The sequence below is a fragment of the Schistocerca piceifrons genome, chromosome 3, assembly GCF_021461385.2.
Source record: "Schistocerca piceifrons isolate TAMUIC-IGC-003096 chromosome 3, iqSchPice1.1, whole genome shotgun sequence".
NCBI lineage: Eukaryota > Metazoa > Arthropoda > Insecta > Orthoptera > Acrididae > Schistocerca > Schistocerca piceifrons.
Window position 1 is genome coordinate 905040557 of NC_060140.1, and position 20721 is coordinate 905061277.

The 20721-nt window shown below is 37.1% G+C and overlaps 2 protein-coding genes across 2 annotated transcripts; both read left to right on the forward strand.

The window, feature by feature from the left end:
- The first annotated feature begins 438 nt into the window (after positions 1 to 438).
- Positions 439 to 16237, forward strand: LOC124790021 (longitudinals lacking protein, isoforms F/I/K/T-like). Its single transcript, XM_047257573.1, has 2 exons — positions 439 to 688; positions 15860 to 16237. The coding sequence occupies exons 1-2, from the start codon at positions 439 to 441 to the stop codon at positions 16171 to 16173; spliced, it is 564 nt and encodes a 187-aa protein (XP_047113529.1). The 3' UTR covers positions 16174 to 16237.
- On the forward strand, positions 8420 to 10110 carry LOC124790022. The gene is made up of 2 exons (XM_047257574.1): positions 8420 to 9839; positions 9921 to 10110. The coding sequence occupies exon 1, from the start codon at positions 9084 to 9086 to the stop codon at positions 9468 to 9470; it is 387 nt and encodes a 128-aa protein (XP_047113530.1). The 5' UTR covers positions 8420 to 9083; the 3' UTR covers positions 9471 to 9839; positions 9921 to 10110.
- Positions 16238 to 20721: the final 4484 nt, after the last annotated feature.

Genomic DNA, 20721 nt, shown 5'->3' on the forward strand with positions numbered 1-20721 from the left:
AAGTACCCTGAAAAACAACAAAGCCAGTGAAGAAGACTCAATTACAGCTGAGCTTATTGAATGGTCTCAACCAAAAATTATAACTAACCTTCAGCTCATGTTTGAAGAAATATGGGAAACTGAAAAGATACCAAAAGACTGGAAAGTGGCTCTCATCCATCCCTTGCACAAGAAAGGTGATAAGCAAAATGTATATCTTTGTTGCCAGTGGGTTATAAAATATTTTCAACAATACTACTAAACAAGGTAGAAGCAACACTTGATAGCCAATTGGGAGAGTATGAGGGTGGACTTAGAAAGGGCAGATCTTGCTCAGAACAGACTTTCAACCTAAAGTCCATAATTCGTCACAGACTTACAAACTCCAAAGATATAGTTGTAACATTTATAGATTCTAAAAAGGCATTTGACTCAGTTGATAGGAAAACACTAGTTAAAATGATCAGAGAATTTGGCATCAAATCTAAATTATCAAACCTTATTTGTGAAACGCTCTCAGACACCAAATCAAAAGTAGAGTTTCAGGGTGGAATATCGAAGGCATTCAACATAAAAACAGGTGTAAGTCAAGGTGCAGGCCTGTCTCCACTCTTCTTTAACTGCGTACTAGAGAAAATAGTAAGAGAATGGAAACAAAAACTAAAAGAAGAGAAACTATCACCAATCAGACTAGGAACTAAAAACAAAGGTATTGAAATTTACTGTTTAGCATTTGCGGATTGTTTTGCCATTCTTACTGAAAACCTAACAAATGCTGGAATACAAATCAATCTCTTAGAAGAAATAGCCAACAAAGCAGATTTAAGAATATCTGTAGAAAAAAACAACATTTATGACAAATATAAAAAATGCTCTGGAATCCCTAGCAACAGATATTGGCCAGATAAAGAGGGTAAATAAATTGAAATATTTGCGAGAAATTATCTAAGAAAATGGCTTAGAAATATTTGCTATAGAAGAAAGAGTACATAAAATGGAGAGAGCTTATGGAATAACTAGGAATGTCTACAAGAAAAGGTGTCTGTCTAAATATTTAAAGATACAGCACTACAACACAGTAGTAAAACCAAAATGTCTTTATGCAAGTGAATGTTTAATACTGAACTACAAATTACACAAACTTGAAGTCCTGGAAAGAAAAATCATTAAATAAATACTTGGACCACCAAAAAATACAGAGGTATGGAAATTAAGCAGCAATGAAGAAGTTTGTCACAACGTAGAAAACATAAATGAAACACTACGAAAGAGGCAACTGCTATTTTTTGGATACTGATAGAGAATGAACAGCAACAGGTTAACCAAACAGATTTTTAAATATCTTTGGGACAAGAAGTCAACAATAGCCTGGATACAAGAAGTTAGGAAAGATTTGGAAGGAAATAATATAAGTGAAAAAGATGCAACAGAAAGAGAGAGCTTCAAGAGGAAAGTGTTAAAAATGGAAGGATTCCGTGCAAGAGGGAGAAGAAGACAGGGTCAGAATGGTCCGAGGAGAGAAAAAGGGTACATAGTGAAAAGATGAAAGAATACTGGAGGAAAAAGAAAGAACAATAAAGAAGGAAGCATTTAAATTGGTGCATGGTCCTTAGATGATCCAAACGTGGGGGAGGGAGGGGGGGGGGGGAACCAAAATGAAAAATAAGTACAAAAATTAAAAGAAATATTTTTATCTTTGTCTTTGCTGGTCCAAAGCCCAGATGAGAAAGAAGGATGGGAAATATAACAGTGCAAATAAATAAATAAATAAATTAATGAATAGATAAAATTAAAAGTAAATAAATAAAAACACAAAATTATCTGAGTGTGAAGAGCCTCTCCAGATGAATTACTGTGCTGCCAAACACCTTATGTATGGACACGTGAAACATCCAGTCTATGCTGACAAACACAGACTGGATGCTTAAAGTCCAGGAGCATAGTGGGAAAAAAGAAGAGTTATTCATATCGTCATATCGATTATTTCAGTTGTGAACAACGAAGATTGTCAAAATCGCATGGAAAAATCGTGTTTCAGTATTTCCAGAATTTTCCAATTTTCTAGGCAACTTTTCTTTCAGACAAACCTCATCTTAACAATTATGAATGCACGGGGGGGAGGGGGGGGGGGGCATCCAAATTGGTTAAGCCATTTTTTGGTTTTAGTGAGACTAATGCATAGCAATAGTATAGAAACCTTAGTATTTCCTTATTGAATTATTATGAATTATTAAAGAAAAATCATACATCATCATTTATTTCTACTGTATAATACCAACTGCGTCCTGTGCAAAGAGAATTCAGAAATATTACGGTATATTGATAATTTTTACTTATGGACCGTCTGACAGCAACTGAATAAAACACAATTTTAGTGCCATACACGTTTCGCCTTTATTTTCTGCAAGGCATCATCAGTGGTAGGTTGCGTAGACAGTTTCTTACATATTACGCTCCTGTTTCATTTTTGGTGTTGTTCTTCTTCCTATGAGCGCCAATTTGCTGTTTTTTCCACATTCCACAGCACTATGCACTGAACGCTTGTTTTAATGCAATAGTGCTATGGAATGTGGAAAAAACAGCAAATTGGCGCTCATAGGAAGAAGAACAACACCAAAAATGCAACAGGAGCGTAATATGTAAGAAACTGTCTACGCAACCTGCCACTGATGATTCCTTGCAGAAAATAAAGGCGAAACGTGTATGGCACTAAAATTGTGTTTTATTCAGTTGCTGTCAGACGGTCCATAAGTAAAAATTATCAATATACTGTAATATTACACGCAACTGAGGAAGACAGGACTACAAAAGTTGAAGAATTCAGAAACATTGAATATAAGCCCTGGGGTAATTTATTGAGTGTGTCTTGGCATCCAGACGCATCTCTCGAAAGTTGTTTGCAGGCGAATTACTGCACTAGTACAGACAAACATCAATATTTTATCATTATGTAATCTCCTGCATTTACATTGTCAGTTATGTACAAAAAGCTGAAAATTTAAGTTATCAGCATGCTAAGTAAAATTCAGATGTGTACAGAGACCTTATTATGATTGGGAAGAACTAATTGGAAATGAAAGAAAGCCTATGATGAGGAGTTACATGTTAGCAGCATAATCCTTTTACGTGTACGTTATGTCTGTCAAGCAATTCATCTCCAGATTCAAAGCTATGGAATAAGTATCCAGATACAATGTGTTTATTTGGAACATTGGTGATCAAACACTGACTGTCAGACAATTGCAACCACACTGGCTCCATAAATACTCAGCACTGTGTGAGGTTGGCCAAGAGAAGAGCTCAGGCACAGTTGCAGTCAATGGAGATAGGTATTAGTGTAGGTAAACGGATTAGGCAACCTCAAGGATGTGCTTGACGCAGCCAGCCAGATGCTCAGCTGCAGCAGCCAAAGGGCTAATGCTGGGAGTGGCTACTATATTCACAGCAGAGCATCAAGAATACTACTGAACGCTCATTGGCTGTCGCAGAATGTGTGTCGTTGGAGCACAGAATGAGCCTAAACTCGACTGCCGCCATTTGTGGCTCCAACTATAACAATGCCCAACACAAGCAGTGTTGTCTGAAAAACAATGAACACTCCTGATCAGCCGTCCCTCTGGTCAACAAAAATCTACATCACTTCCCAAGCTGTGGCTGCCTAATGTCAAAATAATGGCAGAGTAAAATTTGGGAACCAGAATGAATAATGTTCATATCCAAAAAAGGCAAATATGTCCAGGGCAGAATTAGGGATGTAAAAGAGGCTACTAGGGTTTTGACTGATCTGGCAGCTTCAACGACATTAAAATCACAACATATTGACATACTGATGCAGTTTTACTCGTACTTGTACATATTTACTGGTACTCATATCAGGTAATATGTGTCAAGTGAAGTAACGTGATAAGTGATATGTCGTACAACATGACACATGTCATCCAACATGGCATTTGCCATGTTGTACACAATGTGTCATTAAAATTTAGGATGCATACACCCCACTCTCAGATACTTCCTATTGGAGATGCATCCCACCCTCTAGAAACACAGACATCTTTGTTTATTTGTTCTTACAACTCTCACCAGACATGTAATGGGGTGCGCCTGGTAGAGCACACTGTGCTGGGGAGGTTAAGGTAAGCTCGAAAAAAGAAGCAGGAATATGTAAAGATGTTTTGATTTAAATGGCCTAGAAGCTGCCAGATAAGTCGAAAAGCTAATTACCTTCTTCTATATCCCGAACTCTGCCCAGGACATATTTACCATTCGAGTGCTATGATAGGAGCATTTTTGATTCTGGTTCCCTACTTTTACTCTGGCATAATTTTGACATTAGACTGCCATAGGTTGGTGACTGATGTAGGTTTTTGTTGACTTGGTTGTTTCTTTTTTTTTATTTTATTTTTTATTTTATTTTATTTTATATTTTTAAATTATTGTCTTTCGAACCATGTTGCTTATATTGTGCTTTCACAACACAATGGGATGACTATTAATTACCTGTACTTGCCTACCTTTCTACAAAATTTTAACCAGTTCACACAATGTTGAAACATTGAAGTGGCTTGTGTAAAAAAAAAAAAAAAATTTGGAAAGTCCAGTTTTCAGTTTGTTCCAAGAATGCGTTTTTTATTTATCTGATTCACTTCAAACCATTTCCGCACATTCCGTTAACATAAGATGAATTTTACTAAGATGAATTTTACACACTACATGTAGTTCGACTTTAAACCATCATATCTCAACAACAGATAAAGATTATTATATAAAAAAATTTCATTGTGATTTTATCCATTTATCTACCTTCATGCTAAATTTGAACCAATTTGTACATGTAATAGTGCCACATTTCAGAAACCGCCCAGAAAAATGTATATGTGAAATACAAACAAAGCAAAACTTTTTCAAAGTGTTAAAACTTATTGTAGATGAAGGTCCAATACCTCATCGGACCAAATTTGAATTGTGTGTTGCTCCAGTCTGAAGTTATTTAGGGGTGACTGTTTTTGGATGTAAAATACAAATGAGGGTGGCTATTTTTGGTGCTCATACAAATGGTGCCATAGCTGACCATTAATTTTCACCTATTTAAAATCTTTTGCAAAATGACTTAATTGATTCACACAGTCTGGCAGGGTACCAGCTCCGGTTCATTGTTCAAACTTTGCTTAACATACGATAATGTAGCTACAGTAATACAGATGTTTGAATGGCTATACAAGTGGTCGCTGGTCTGGGCTAAACCAAAAGCTTTTTACCTCATGTTCCTAGCTCAAATAGGAACCAAGCACCCAGACCCAACCAAACTGTGATTCTGCATGCAGCCTTCTCAGACATATTTGTTACAGTGCAGCTGTGCTGTAATGATATTACAGAGAAAACTAACCTGCAAGGGGAAAGGGGTACAGCTTACAAATTGCTATTATTCAGAGTGACCTACGAACTGAATAACATAACATCTAGAGGAAATGCACCTCCTGACAGGTTTTATATGTCACATCTAGCAGAAGTGTTACATTGCAGTATCTTAAAGTGGTACATCTTGAGTATAGGTAGTTTATGGTGACAGTTTTGGTCTTTGTGAATGCAGCATATTCAACACAGTACAGTGTTTGTTTAAAAGTGCGTTGGTCTCAGGCTTTGGTACATCCAACTCATACTTGAGCATGCATATGGTGATGGACATATTGGATGCTAGCAACTGCTGAATATAGTCATACACACTGAATTTCTAACTCCAGAGGAATCCCACTAATTGCCATTTCAGAAGTTCATCCTGTAACTTTTAATGAAATAGTTCTTAACGACAGTGCAGTATGGTACTTCTACAACACGTTACAAGTAACTCTCTCAGAACATGCACTTCTGCTAGACATTACATTTATTCAAAGTAAGACCTACTACTTATGGACCATCCTACACACATTAAATGCAGTATCGTGCCTGAGAGGTCATTGGTATGTACCCTAATTTGGCTATGTAGTTCAAAAACTCCTTAGTTTCTTCTGGCCACTATGACTGAATGACTAGCATAATGAAACAAGTCATTTTGAACACTAAATTTCAGGAATAGCACAAGCTGTATTTTAATATTCATGATTAGTTAGAATAGCACATAACAGTACATTGTTAAGGTAACACCGCAGAGTATACAAAATGTCAGAGAGGTCTATTACCCTTGATGTAGTACACTTTTCTGCACAAACAGACATTTATGAAATACATTGTTCATATATTTCTGACACTTCTCTTTGAATATATATTGCGAATCTCACTTTCACGAGTAAAACCATATTGCTTTATTATCTCCTGAAATTTGTCCTTGTTCAAATGTTTTCTTTTTTCTGTGCATAAATAATTTACCTCAGTTTTGCTTTGCTCTACATGATATCTTATTATTTACTTATTTATTTATTTACATGTCAAGTTCCATCGGACCAAATTGAGGAGCAGATCTCCAAGGTCATGGAATGTGTTAGCACATGAAATTACAACATAAAAGCAATAACAGAGAAAAATAAAATGTTTATGAACCCAAAAATAGTCAACCCATGAGTTTCAGTAAATGCAGTCAACAATATAACATAATAATCAGCTCAATTTTTCAAGGAACTCTTTAACAGAGTAGGAGTAACCCATGAGGGAAATCTGTAGTTTTGATTTGAAAGCACATGGATTACTGCTAAGATTTTTGAATTCTTGTGGTAGCCTATTGAAAATGGATGCAACAGTGTACTGCACACCTTTGTGCAAAAGAGTTAAGGAAGTCCGATCCAAATGCAGGTTGGATTTCTGCCGAGGATTAAGTGAGTGAAAGCTGCTTATTCTTGGGAATAAGCTGATATTGTTAACAAGAAACGGCAGTAAAGAATCTATGTATTTAAAGGCCAATGTCAAAATACACAGCTAGTGGACAGAGGTCAACAAGAAGATCGCGAACTTGCACTACTTATTGCCTGAACCACCCGTTTCTGAGCCAAAACTATCCTTTTAGAATGGGAAGAGTTACCCCAAAATATAATACCATATGACATAAGTGAATGAAAATAAGCAAAGTAGACTAACTTTTGTGTCAAACGATCACTCACTTCAGATACCTTTTGAATAGTAAAAATGGCAGCATGAAGTTTACTATCTATCTGAACATGTAGAAATTTGAACTGTTCAGTTTCACTAATCATATGCCCATTCTGTGAAATTAAAATGTTGGGTTTTGTTGAATTATGTGCTAGAAACTGTAAAAACTGAGTCTTACTATGAGTTATTGTCTACAAGCCATAAACTTATGTCACAAACTTTTAGTTTATTGTGTACAAGCAATAAACTTATGTCATGAACTGCACTATTTGAAACCGATCCAGTGTTGCACACAACATCCTTTACTACCAAGCTAGTGTCATCAGCAAACAGAAATATTTTAAGCTTACCTGTAATATGAGAATGCGTATCATTTATATAAATAAGGAACAGGAGAGGCCCCAACACTGATCCCTGGGGCACCACCCATTTGACCATACCCCACTCAGAGCCCACATCACAGCCATTCTCAACACTGTGGATAATGACCTTTTGCTGTCTGTTGTTAAAGTAAGAGGTGAACCGATTGTGAGCTAAACGATATTGTAGTGCCGGTGTTATATCGATAACGATGCACTGCGGCGACCATAGGCGTTACTAAACACATCAGGTGATTTCGCAATTGCAAATAATGGGTACCGTCAGCTGTAGAATGGAATGATGACAATGAAAATTTGTGCTGGACTGGGACACAAACCAGGATTTCCCACTTATCGCGAGTGGCCGTGTTACCATTTGGCTATCTGTGCACGAGTCACGGCCAGACGTAAACTTCCATATGTCGTAGGCCATATGTCCGCGATTTGTACTCACACATCCACTATGTGTATTCCTGTACATATCAGATGTTATGCATCAAAGTCGCATGCTCGGTATCAGCAGGTGAATACGATATTGTAGTGCTGGTGTTATACTGATAATGATGCACTGTGGCAACCACAGCCATTACTAAACACATCAGATGAATCCATAGTTGTGACTTATGACTGTAGTCATTCTGTACCATAGCATTTGTTGCTTTTGCTGTAATTTCTCCATTTTCATTAACTATTTTTGCTCCTTTTATATCAGAGGTTCTGATAATATACACTAAAGCACCTGTATCTAATATCCATTCCGATTCTCTGTTACCCATTTTTTGCAAAAACATAACAAATGGAGGGTGCCTTACTTTGATTAGTAGTTCTCCTCTCTGGGGTATTTGCATTGTACTTTTTTTCTTTGTACTTGCCCTTCATGGCGTTGGGGTGCAATGTGACCCACCTTTTAACTGTTGTAGCACTTGACTGATTTCCTATTCATGTCCTGCAGAATCTTTAGTTTTACTCATTATACCTAAGCTTTCTAACCCCATAATAACAGGTGTATAGTTTTCGTGCAGTCCTGCTTCCAATAATGTGCATATCCATTTATCGGCAGCTTCGAATCCAGTGTTCCTTAGTTGATTTGATAAAGATATTATCTTGTGGATTTCTTGGGCTGATCCAGTTGATTGCAAGTTCGTGGAGTGATCCATCTTTTCTTGCAAGAAATCCATCTTCAGGTATGCTCTGTAACTTTGTCCCAAACTTATTTTGCCATAGCAATTATCTCTATGTGTGCATAGTTCACTGGGTCAATCAGTAATATCATACGTGATATTACCTTCTATTCTTTATGTGCATAATTTTGCTCAGTGGACATCACAAAACAAATTTCCATGTAGTGTAGTTTTCATGACATTCATGTCACTCTATTTGTGCCGCTCTCCATTTTCACAATTACCTTTATTGGTAACAAGAAAATTACAGCGGTGGAAATATTTATGGCATCACCATGAATTACTTCATCTTTTTGTCTTTTGCAGCAGTTTGCTTCATGTTAGACCAGTCCCATTGTTGCTAAACTTTGTTGTATTCGTACCTTAATAATTTGACTTCTTCATGCATGTTTTCCAACAATACACAACTCTTTGTTGTGGTCGTTTGGTTTTACAATGAAACCAGTGTTTTTACCGACATTTTGAGTTGAGACTTTGCAGTGAGAAAATGGGCAGGTCAGTTGAATTAACGCCAGAAAAGAAAGCTGCTATACTTGCTTATTCATCTGTTGGTCTCAGCACCAGAGAGATAGCCTTTAAGACAGGATTTAATCAGTCTACAGTTTCGAGGTTACTGAAAAAATACAGGGAAAAAGGAAATGTTGATCATGAGAAAGGAAGAGGTTGGAAAAGGGCGTCTACTGCCAAACAGGACAGGATATTGAAAATGCTTTCACTCAGTGATCGTCGCCTGTCATCAACTGAACTAAAGCGAGACTGGGAAGAAATGTGCAACATCTCAGTAACCAGTAGAAATGTAAGAAATAGACTACTGGAGGCTGGATTCTCAGCCCGTCATCCTAGAAGGAAGCCTTTATTGACCAAGATAATGTGACAGCAGCGACTACAATGGGCAAAGGCGACGTGGACACCAGAGATGTGGAACAAAGTAACCTTTTCAGACGAGTCCAAATTTAATCTGCATGGCTCAGATGGAAAAGTGTTTGTGCAGTCAAGAAAAGGTGAAGAATAATTGCCATCATGCATAACACATACATTCAAACACCCACAAGAAGAGATGGTCTGGGGGTGCATTTCCAGTCACGGAGTAGGTCATCTGGACTTCACCAATGGCACTGTCAACACAGATGTGTACATAAGCATCCTTGAGAGGAAGCTTATGCCAACAATTAGAGACAAGTTTGGAGATATTTCCAATTGCATTTTTCAGGGTGACTCCGCTCCTTGCCATAGAGCTTCGAAGGTGAGTCCTGTGACTAATATTTGTACCAAACACAAAGTAGATTACTTTCTTGGTTAATTATCACATACGTCTACATTTCAGGCAAAATCTTTCCTTCGACAAAATGGGGTTTGAGTATTAGAGTGGCCTGGAAACAGCAATGTTCTCAATCCTATTGAGAACTGTTGGAAGGTTATGGGAAATGCTATCACCAAAAAGAAGCCATGGAATAAATGGGAGCTGTTGGAGACCCTTGTGTGTGTGTGTGTGTGTGTGTGTGTGTGTGTGTGTGTGTGTGTGTGTGTGGTTTCATGAACTGAGTGAGGAGTACATTAAAAAGTTAATTCTTTCAATGCCTTCATGATGCAAAGTGGTGATTAAAGTGCATGGTGAAGCAACAAAGTAAATGCAACAATGTGTTCATATGAGGCAATACAAACACTAAAATCCATCAGTGTTATGTTACAACATTAATATGCAGAGTTTCTTTCAACATTAGTATTTCAGAATAGAAAACAGAATAGCCGACAATCCACTTACATTCATTTTTCAAGAAATTTTTAACTTATAAAAAAACAAACATTTTTTATAGAAACAAAAATTAAGAATAAAAACAAATTGACAAAAAATATTGTGTATATTAATTTCTGATAGAAATCAAAAGAAATCATGCAAATTTCGATCAGTGATTCAATGATTGTAACAAAAATTGTTAATTGTAAGAGGTGATGCAATAAATATTTCCACCACTGTAATAAATTATGCAAACTTCTGTACGATTGGCTCATCCTGATAGCTTTCACAACACACTTTCTTATTCAGTACTATTCCAACAGTTTTTCCTTCTTTACCATGGAATACTTTCTCTGAATTCATTCATTGATATCTCGACCCATAAACTGTTAGAATTAGTGTAGGGAAACAAGCAATTCTGAACATTAAATTGCTAGAATAAGGCAAATTATATTTCGCTGCACACCTTAATGATGAAACGAGTTGCAGACAGGCACGACAAAATAACTGTTACACATTGAGTTTTCGGTCAAAGCCTTCTTCGCGTGCGTGTGTACACACACACACACACACACACACACACACACATATCCATCCGCACATATACAGACACAAGCAGAGATATATGTCAGCTTGTGTCTGTATATGTGCGGATGGATATATGTGTGTGTGTGCGCGAGTGTATACCTGTCCCTTTTTCCCCCTAAGGTAAGTCTTTCTGCTCCCGGGATTGGAATGACTCCTTACCCTCTCCCTTAAAACCCACATCCTTTTGTCTTTCCCTCTCCTTCCCTTTTCCTGATGAAGCAACCGTGGGTTGCGAAAGCTTGAAGTTTGTGTGTGTGTTTGTGTTTGTTAGTGTCTCTATCAACATACCAACGCTTTCGTTTGGTAAGTTACATCATCTATTTTTCCCACGTGGAATCGAGTGGAAGACTGATTCAGGTATTTCAAAGGTTCTGTGATAAGCTATGCTGTTACTTCCAGGACTTGGGTCACATGGCTGAGAGCTATAGGGTTCCCCTAAGTGGGTCATATGTGCACTACACATCAGAGGCTGCTACTCAGGTAGCTGACTGTATGTGGGGTGCACATAAAGGTTTTTTAGATTAGGTGACTCTCCATCTAGTCCAGATAACAATAGCTGTAGGGAACCCAGAAGTACCAATGTAAGATCAAAACAAATGCCTCCCACAAGTGGGAGTATTGACATAACCAAAAGCTTTAGAGAAAACCTCAGTCCAACTATACTTAATGAAACTGTAATCATTGGTGGAGAGTTTAATCATTAATTTGAAAAATTACTGTTTTGTTAGTGGTGGGCATGATAAGATATCCTGTGAAACATTACTAAATGCCTTCACTGATAACTACGTAGAACAGATAAAAACACCACTCGTGATGGAAATATATTAGATACAATGGCAAGAAACAGACCTGACCTCTTTAAGAATGACCACAGCAAAACTGGTTCAGTGACCATAGTGCGGGTTTGGCGACAATGATTACCAAAGTACAAAGGACAACTAAAACAAATAGAAAGTTATATATGTTCAGTAAATGATATAAAAAAATCAGTAGTGTCATATCTCAGTGAGGAACGTGAAACTTTCAGCTCATGACAGGGACATGTAGAGGAACTATAGCTCAAGTTTAAAAAATAGTTGATGATGCACTAGCTAGATTTGTACCCAGTAGAACAGTTCACAATGGGAGGGAACTTCCATGGTATAAAACTGCTGTAAAGAAACTTCTAAGAAACAGAGCTTACTGCATAATAGATGTAAAGCATACTGTAGGGCTATAGATAGAGAGATGCTGAATAGACACATTTGTCTGTCAAGAAAGTACTGTGTGATGCCTTCAGTGACTGCCATAGCAAAATATTGTAAAGTTATATTTTATAAAACCCAAAGAAATTCTGGTTGTATCTAAAGGCTGTTATGGCACTAAAGTTAGTGTCCAATCCCTAGCGAATGAGACAAGAACTGAAACTGAGGGTAGCAAAGCAGAAGCTGAAATGCTTAACTCTGTTTTCAAATGTTCCTTTAGAAAGCAAAATCCAGGAGAATTGCCGCACTTTAATGCATGTACCACTGAAAAGGTGAATGAAATAAGTATAGTGTCAGTAGTGTTGAGAAACTGAACAAAGCTCCAGGGCCCTATCACTGTTAGATTCTATACTGAATTTTCTGTGCCCAGTTCTTGGAAAAAAGCACAGGTCACACCATTCTACAAGAATTTCCTTGACATCTATTTGTTGTAAATCATTGATCATGTGAAACTGATCTTGCACTTTTCTTACATGACATACTGAAAGCTTTGGATCAAGGCAGGCAGGTAGATGCAGTATTTCTTGATTTCCAAAAAGCATTTGACTCGGTAGTGCAACTACATGTATTGTCAAAAGTGCAATCATATGGGGCTATCAAGTGAAATTTGTGGCTCGATTGAGGACTTTTTGGTAGGGAGAAAGCAGGATGTTATCTTGGCTGGAGAGTCATTGCCAGGTGTAGAAGTAACTTCAGTTGTGCTCCAGGGAATTGTTTTAGGACCCTTACTGTTCATGTTGTATGTTAATGATCTAGCAGATAATAGTAATAGTAATCTCAGACATTTTGCAGATTGTACAGTTATCTGTAATGAAGTACTGTCTGAAAGAAACTGCCCAGATATTCAGTCAGATCATCATAAGATTTTAAAGTGGTGGAAAGATTGGCAACTCACTTTAAATATTCAAAAATGAAAAACTGTGCACTTCAAAAAATGCAAAACTGTTATCCTATGACTATAATATTAATGAGTCACTGTTGGAATTGACCAACTCATACAAATACCTGCATTTAACACCTTGTAGGAATGTGAAATGGAATGACCATGTAAGCTCAGTTGTGGGTAAAGCAGGTGGTAGACTTTGGTTTATTGGTAGAATACTTGGGAATCACAATCAGTCTAGAAAGGAGATTGCTTAAAAATTACTTGTGCTACTGATTCTAGAATGTTGCTCAAGTGTGGGGATCCTTACCAAATAGGACATATTGAACATATACAGTACAGAGAAGGGCAGCACAAATGGTTACAGATTTATTTGATATGTGGGAGAGCGTCAAAGAGATACTGAACTGAACTGGATGATTCCTGAAGATAGATGTAAACTATCCCGAGAAAGTCTGTTAACAAAGTTTCAAGAACTGACTATAAATGATGACCCTAGGAATATACTACAACCCCCTACATATTGCTATGAGGATAAGAAGATAAGATTAGAATAATTACTGTACACACAGAGACATTCAAACAATCATTCATCCCACGCCCCATACATAACTGGAACAGGAAGAAACCCTAATAACTGTTACAAGGGAATGTACCTTCTGTCGTGCACTTCACTGTGCTCTGCAGAATATAGATGTAGATGTAGCTGTAGATGTAGATGCCTTTGGTCAAAAGGTCAATTTGTAAATGTCTTTTTTTATTGTGCTTGTCTGCAACTCGGGTGTCATCTTTATGGTGAGTAGCAATCTATTCATTTCAAAATATTGTTTATATTCCAGCCTTGACTTTCCATTGTTTGCAGGCTATATTTTAACATTCATGATTGCATAGATAACAGTACATTGTTAAGATAACATCACAGAGTATACAAAACACAGTCATAGAGATCTATTACACTCTCTGTAGTACATTTTTCAGCACACGCAAATGCATATATATTGTTCGTATATCCTCAGCAGTGCTGAACAGTGTCAGTCTTTATACTTCCTAAAGCTCTTGTTGATGTGTACTGATGCTATTGAATGGTGGTTCAGGTGTCAACAGTATGTTAACGTGTGTTATGAGAATAGGAGGAAGGAAAAAAAAGACTTAATAAAGCAACATAATCCACAGAGTGGATGAAGGCAGTGAATGAATGCTTGTAGATATGTTTTTGTATAGCTTTCTTATTGTATAGCTTTGACATTTGTTAGGTGCCATGACACCTTTTATTTTCTCTCAAAGTTTTGTAGTATTCTTGTTTTGTGCATAAAGGAGCTGTAACAAGTCTTTAAAGATGAAACTAGATGTTTGGAGCAGAAACATTGGCTTGGTAAAATAAATAATATTCTCTGAAATAATTAATAGTGAGGAAGTCACAATAAATAAGTTTCTCCTCAGGGAATCGAGCAAGTCAGTTGGTAAGTAGAAGAGATGTGTTTTGAACATCACCAGATGATACATCGTTTGTAGGGAGCTCCAATATTGTGTGAGACAATTCATGTGAGTAATTAATCTGTTACATAGCATAGAGACCTACTGAATATAGTGCAGCTACACATTAGTCAGTAAGTAATAACATGGAAAAGTTGATTTCTCAATAACAGATAAGATGTCATCCCCTGTTATTCATGACATAAAAGGAAATTTGTTTATTTTAGGATTGCTTTTGTTATGTGTAAAAAGTCTCCCTTTTTGGTGATTCTGCATTTAAAAGTATGTTAACGTGTGTTAAAACTGTATGCAAGCACTTTGCACCTAAATAGCCTTTATTTAATGAATATCACAATCATTTTTCTCAGTTTTTGTTAACCTTAAGAGTTCTATTTTTATGTGAAATGTTTCATAGCCAAGATTGGAAACATAAAGACATTTAAATAATCGAAACAAAAAGAACAGTGATTTAAACTTGGTATTGCATGCTTACTGTACATGATGTTTGAAAATATATGATAATGGAATAACAACAACATTTTGAAAAGTATAGATTACTACTGATCAATTGAGTTGCAGACAGATACAATGAAAAACCTGCTGTATACTTAAGCTTTCGGCCAAAAGACCTTCTTCTGAAACAGAAAACACACGCATTTTCACGAAAGCACAACTCACACGCACGTGACCTGGCCAATGTCACTGGCCTGCAGCGGTCCTGTCACAGCGTCCAGAGACAGTGATCGTGTGTGTGTGCGCGCGCGTGTGTGTGTGTGTGTGTGTGTGTGTGTGTGTGTGTGTGTGTGTGTGTGTGCACGTGAAAGCATGTGAGCGTGTGTGTATGTGTGTTTTGTACTCACTTGAAGGTGTGTGTGTTTTTCCTATTTTGGAAGAAGGCCTTTCATCCGTATCATGAGTAGCAGCCTGTCCTTTTTATAAAAATATATTGTGAGGCAGATTGTAAACACTTCTCTTGAAAGTCGTACAGAATATTTCTCAGTTTTATGATCATCATTATTTTAGCACTTAAAAGGATCTGCTTTCATAAAACTAAACTGAGCAGATATAGCATCATTTGTTCTGGAATTGAAAAATGTTAAGGAAACAGAACATGTAATTAGGTTGTGGAAGTAGAAAAGACAGAGATTTCACTTAAAAATAAATATGACTAAAAAGAAATTAAGCCTCTAATCCACTTGATTAATAGCCTGCTCTTCCACTGTATGGTATTCCTCATTAATTTTTAGCATCCATCATTAATTTTTAGCATTTTATACCTAAATGTGTGTATACTATCTGTCATATATTCACATACTGATGTCAGAACTTTTCCTTTACAGGTAAATCTGAAGTAACATCTGTGTTTCACCCATATAATGCAATGGGTGTAACAACATCAAATTATTTGCTTGGAACTGATGATTCAATTAATACGTATCAAACCACTGAAATATATAAATGTTTATGTGGCAAAGAGTATCAACGTAAGGCATCACTCAAAAGACATGTTACCTTTGAATGCGGAAAGGAAAGAAGATTTCAGTGTCCATTTTGTCCTAATCGCTCTATTCATAAATGTCATTTATTGAAACACATTCAGTGTAAGCATAAAGATAAACTATTGTACTCATCTCCTTACATCGGAAATTTGTAGTAATCTCTCTGTACCACAGTGCAAGGAGACAAAAACTCTTTATTGTTACTATTATAGATGTTCCTTGCTTGCCTTGTTATGTATATATAACATTGTTCTCAATACAGAATTTATTACTTATTCTGTTCTGTTATTCCTTTCCTGGAACTACTCATATTGAAAGTGTTAGGAATGTTGAATATTTCAGGATGTTAGTTGTTCCACATTTCATATTGACAGAAACTAATGTCTTGTTTAAGCTTTTACTTGCTTACTGATCATGAAAGATATTCCATTACAAAATGTTCACTTAAGGAATGCACTGAAAATGAAATAACATTTTTGTTGTGTTATTCTTTTCTGCCTCTTGCCCTTCTTGCTCAACATCCATTGTTCTTTTATTTTTTATTTTATTATGTTTCATTTATTTATTTTTGTAATGATGAGAATGCAGCTTTTATCTATATTTAAAAATTGGAGGCTTTAAAGGATATTTATTATTGGTTCTCTTTCTTGTGACAATTTCTTTTTGTACTAACACTATCCTTCCTAGAAATTCTTCAGTTTTGTTTTCATTATTTAGTGATGCAGCAGAAATTTTGCTACTTTATGGCAGCAAAGCCTAAACTCAGTTCTCACCCCTCCCCCCTCCCCCCTCTTGTGGTCGCAAGAGCAGGCGCGTTCGCGTGCGTGCACACACACACACACACACACACACACACACACACACTAGTGAAATTTGATGATGTGTTTATTCCCAAGCCTACAGAGTAAACGAATTAAGAACAGTATTGAGCACGCTAACACAAAGAAAGATCACATTACAGAAGAAGGTAATGGGCCTTTTTATAAACTCAAAAGGAGCCATGCTGGTGTGCACTTTTGGTACAGAATTCTGAATCATCCTCACCAAAAAGGGAAGATTAAATTCCTTGACTGAAATTCATCTTTATCACATGTATTGTTGATTTCTAAGTCTTGCAGCCTCTCTCAAAGCATAAAATTATTCAAGCAGGCATGTGTACATGACGGTGGTAAATTGGAAGCTATGCTGAGTGCATCTGCTTTCCACAGTAAGCAGAACTATAGTCTACTACAAGGACAGGCAACAACCACAGTTTTCCTTGTGTTTGTCTGATAATGCTGCTGTTCCAAATATTATCACTTCAAATTATTTATAATTGGACTTCTCCTGCTTTTGTGGCTAATAAATACAAATAACTTTTGTCATTTGCCTTATTAATCACTTTCCTTACAATATGTGGCCCTATTATGACATACGTTGACAATACATTGCACAACATTGTTTCAGGACTGGATCAGCTAAGCAGCTACCTATGAAGTTGCATCTTACACAATAATCTCTTAAAGTGTACTATGAATCTCTCACTTGAGACCTATCTAATGCATACAGAATTCTTTGATTCATAATTCAAATTATCTCCTTAATACTTATGGATTTTTATGCACTGTGGGTTTTGAATTTGCAGCACCAGGAAGGCAACCGATCTCAGAGGCACATGAAGTGTGCTGCGTGCTTGGATATGCAAATGATCAGCATTTCAGCATAACCTCACACAGTATGTAGGACTAATGTTCTCTACATTCTGTGCATAATGAAAAATTATTCAGTGGGTTCCTCATTCAGAAATCACATTTGAATATTATTTGTTTGTGAAATAATTGTGTTATGCCTCATTTAATAATAAGATACATCTGCTGACATATGTCATATTTTGTCAACAGCAGCTACGATTAATAGTTCTGCAATGTTAGTGCGTGCATTGGTGGGAATCTCATGATTGTCGGGTGAATATGGAATCAGTAGTTTTAGGAAGCCATACCTGATGCTGCGCAGGATCTCAGCGACCCCATCAGACTAGCGTCCAAGAGGACAGGCGTATTATTTCATATTGATAAAGAAACAAACAGTCTTGTTGTGGCTTACTTTGATGCAGCAGCAGACAGAAATGTGTCAACAATGGTGTGACCAACACTGGACACAGGAGTGACACCGCAATGGTTTTTCATATAAGTCTTAGTTCGGCAGACAGCATCATGATGAACGTATATGGAGGTTTCAAGGATAATGAATGTTGCCAGATTGCATTCATCATCATCAAATGGGCTCAGCGTGGTGTGAGGCTATAGGGTGCCAATGGGAACACAACATGATCAACTCTCGTTCACATAACCAATAATTTGGAAAGTAGCATTTACATTTCTGATCTGATAGGCCAGTGTCTGTGGACTATAGTCAAGATTCCTGTGTTTATATCTTCCAACAAGATCACACAAAGGCTGCATGTTTTCTGCACTGTCTTGACCTATCTCAGTTGCTAAGGGTGCTCTACTGTTGCTGGTGCCACTATGTTCTCCGGATCTCTCACTCACTGAAAAGATCTGGTCATGGGCAGCTGAGAAACTGGCATGCCAGCACTCACCAACAACTATAATTGATGGCTTAGAACTGAAGCAGCATAAAATGAAGTACCCATATCTGTCAGTTTGATTTGATTCCCAGCTGAGCTATAGCCATTGTGGGTGCCAATGTTGGCAGCTCTGGATACAGTATTTCAAACATTGTGTACCCCCACAATCACGTACAGATTTAATAATGTATTATTCCTTCTGTTCTGTGTGTGCACAATAAGTAAACTGTTAGATTTTTTAATCCTTCCTGATGTTGCAATTTTAATGGCCAGAACTGCAGAAATATTTTCTTAATTTCATAACACTAACTTCCTGTATTGCTTCTAATATTATGGTAGTGGACTGTATGATTAATTGCAAACACAAGTATGTGAATTTTCATTATAATCAATACACATTTGAATTTTATAAAATATATTCTCAAATGAAAAGTAAGATTTGCTTAAGGTGGTTTTACTTCTTAATATCCAATGGGCATATTGTTTTGCCCATGCATACACTTGGTAATAAATGCCATTCTCAGTCTTCTTACTGTAGTTTCAGTTATGTTGTACAAAAAAAGCACTGTGTTCTGTTATGTTGCTGGTTGAAGTTGGAGTGAGAGGATGAGGTGAGATGAGGTTTCTTGATACCTCCCTGACTCTTTCAGCTGAAAGACTTCTGGGATTTGTTACATCTGTGATACCATTCACAATCTTGTATATCACACAGCTATCAAACAAAGATCCTAGACAGAAACTGCTCCTACTCAGTTATTAACTGTAAAAGATATGGTTTTCTAAATTTATAATACTTCACATATTCTTGTGTATTATAGTGTGACCGAGCGAGGTGGCGTTGTGGCTAGCACACTGGACTCGCATTCGGGAGGACGACAGTTCAAACCTGCGTCCGGCCATCCTGGTTTAGGTTTTCCGTGATTTCCCTAAATTGCTCCAGGCAAATGCTGGGATGGTTCCTTTGAAAGGGCACGGCCGACTTCCTTCCCCGTCCTTCCCTAATCCGATGAGACTGATGACGTTGCTGTCTGGTCCCCTCCCCAAAACAGCCCAACCCAATCATACAGTGAATCTGTATATCTGTAACCATCTTTATGAGTCACTTTGAGGGGACAGAATATAGATGGGCTGCTCATAATCCCCCACTCCAAAGTCTCTTACTCTCTGTAGCGCATGATGTTCTGACTTCAATGACAGTATTGACTGGAGACTTGAGGTTGTTGCTGACATGTGATAGCACACAAATTGATTGTGTTGGCCCCTAGCTCTGGAGATTTAGAAGTGCTTATACTTGGGCTGAGACTGCTGTAAGAATAGTTCTGGCAAGTTTTAACACTACACATGTGCCTCACAAAACATCTCAAGGCTCTAGTAGGCTAGCACACCATGAAGCTCTGCTGCATATGGAGATGAAAGAATATTTGGGGTAGTGGATGGAAGAAACTGAGGTAATGACTTAAGGCTATGCACATGCAACTTGCTACACAAAGTTTGGTGAAATAGACAGTAACTCGGACTTTAGGAACCAAGCTCCTTCTGTTGTAATCTTTAGCATTCTTCTTTAACACCAAATTTCAAAAGTTTCTGTACACTTCTTATTTGAACTGTTTGTCATCAGTGTTTCATTTCATTATAAGGCTACACTCCAGGTAAATAGCTTAACACTTAAGTTTACATTCACTGCTAAGAGTTTCCTTATTTTTGGAAAAGCTTTCCTTGCTAGTGCCAGTCTGCATTTTATATCCTCTTTATTTCTGCTATCATCAGTTCTTTTCCTGCCCAAATAGCAAAGGTCATCTGCTATGTTCAGTATCTCATTTTCTAATTGAAGTCCACCAGTATCACCTGACTTAATTTGATGATGCTTCATTATAATTTTATTTACTATTGTTTGTGTATGTCTTTAAACTTCCTTACAAGTCAGTGTCAATTACATTAAACATATTTTATGATTTTGTTGGCCTGTGTGCCAAAATTAATTCATCATTGGCAAACCTTAAAGTTTTTATTTCCAGAATTCTTCTTAATTTCCTTTACTGCCTGCTCTTGTATGTGGGGGATACGCTAATACTCTGTCTCACTCCCTTCTCAATTACTGCCTCTCTTTCATGTCCTTCACCTCTTATTGCTGCAATAT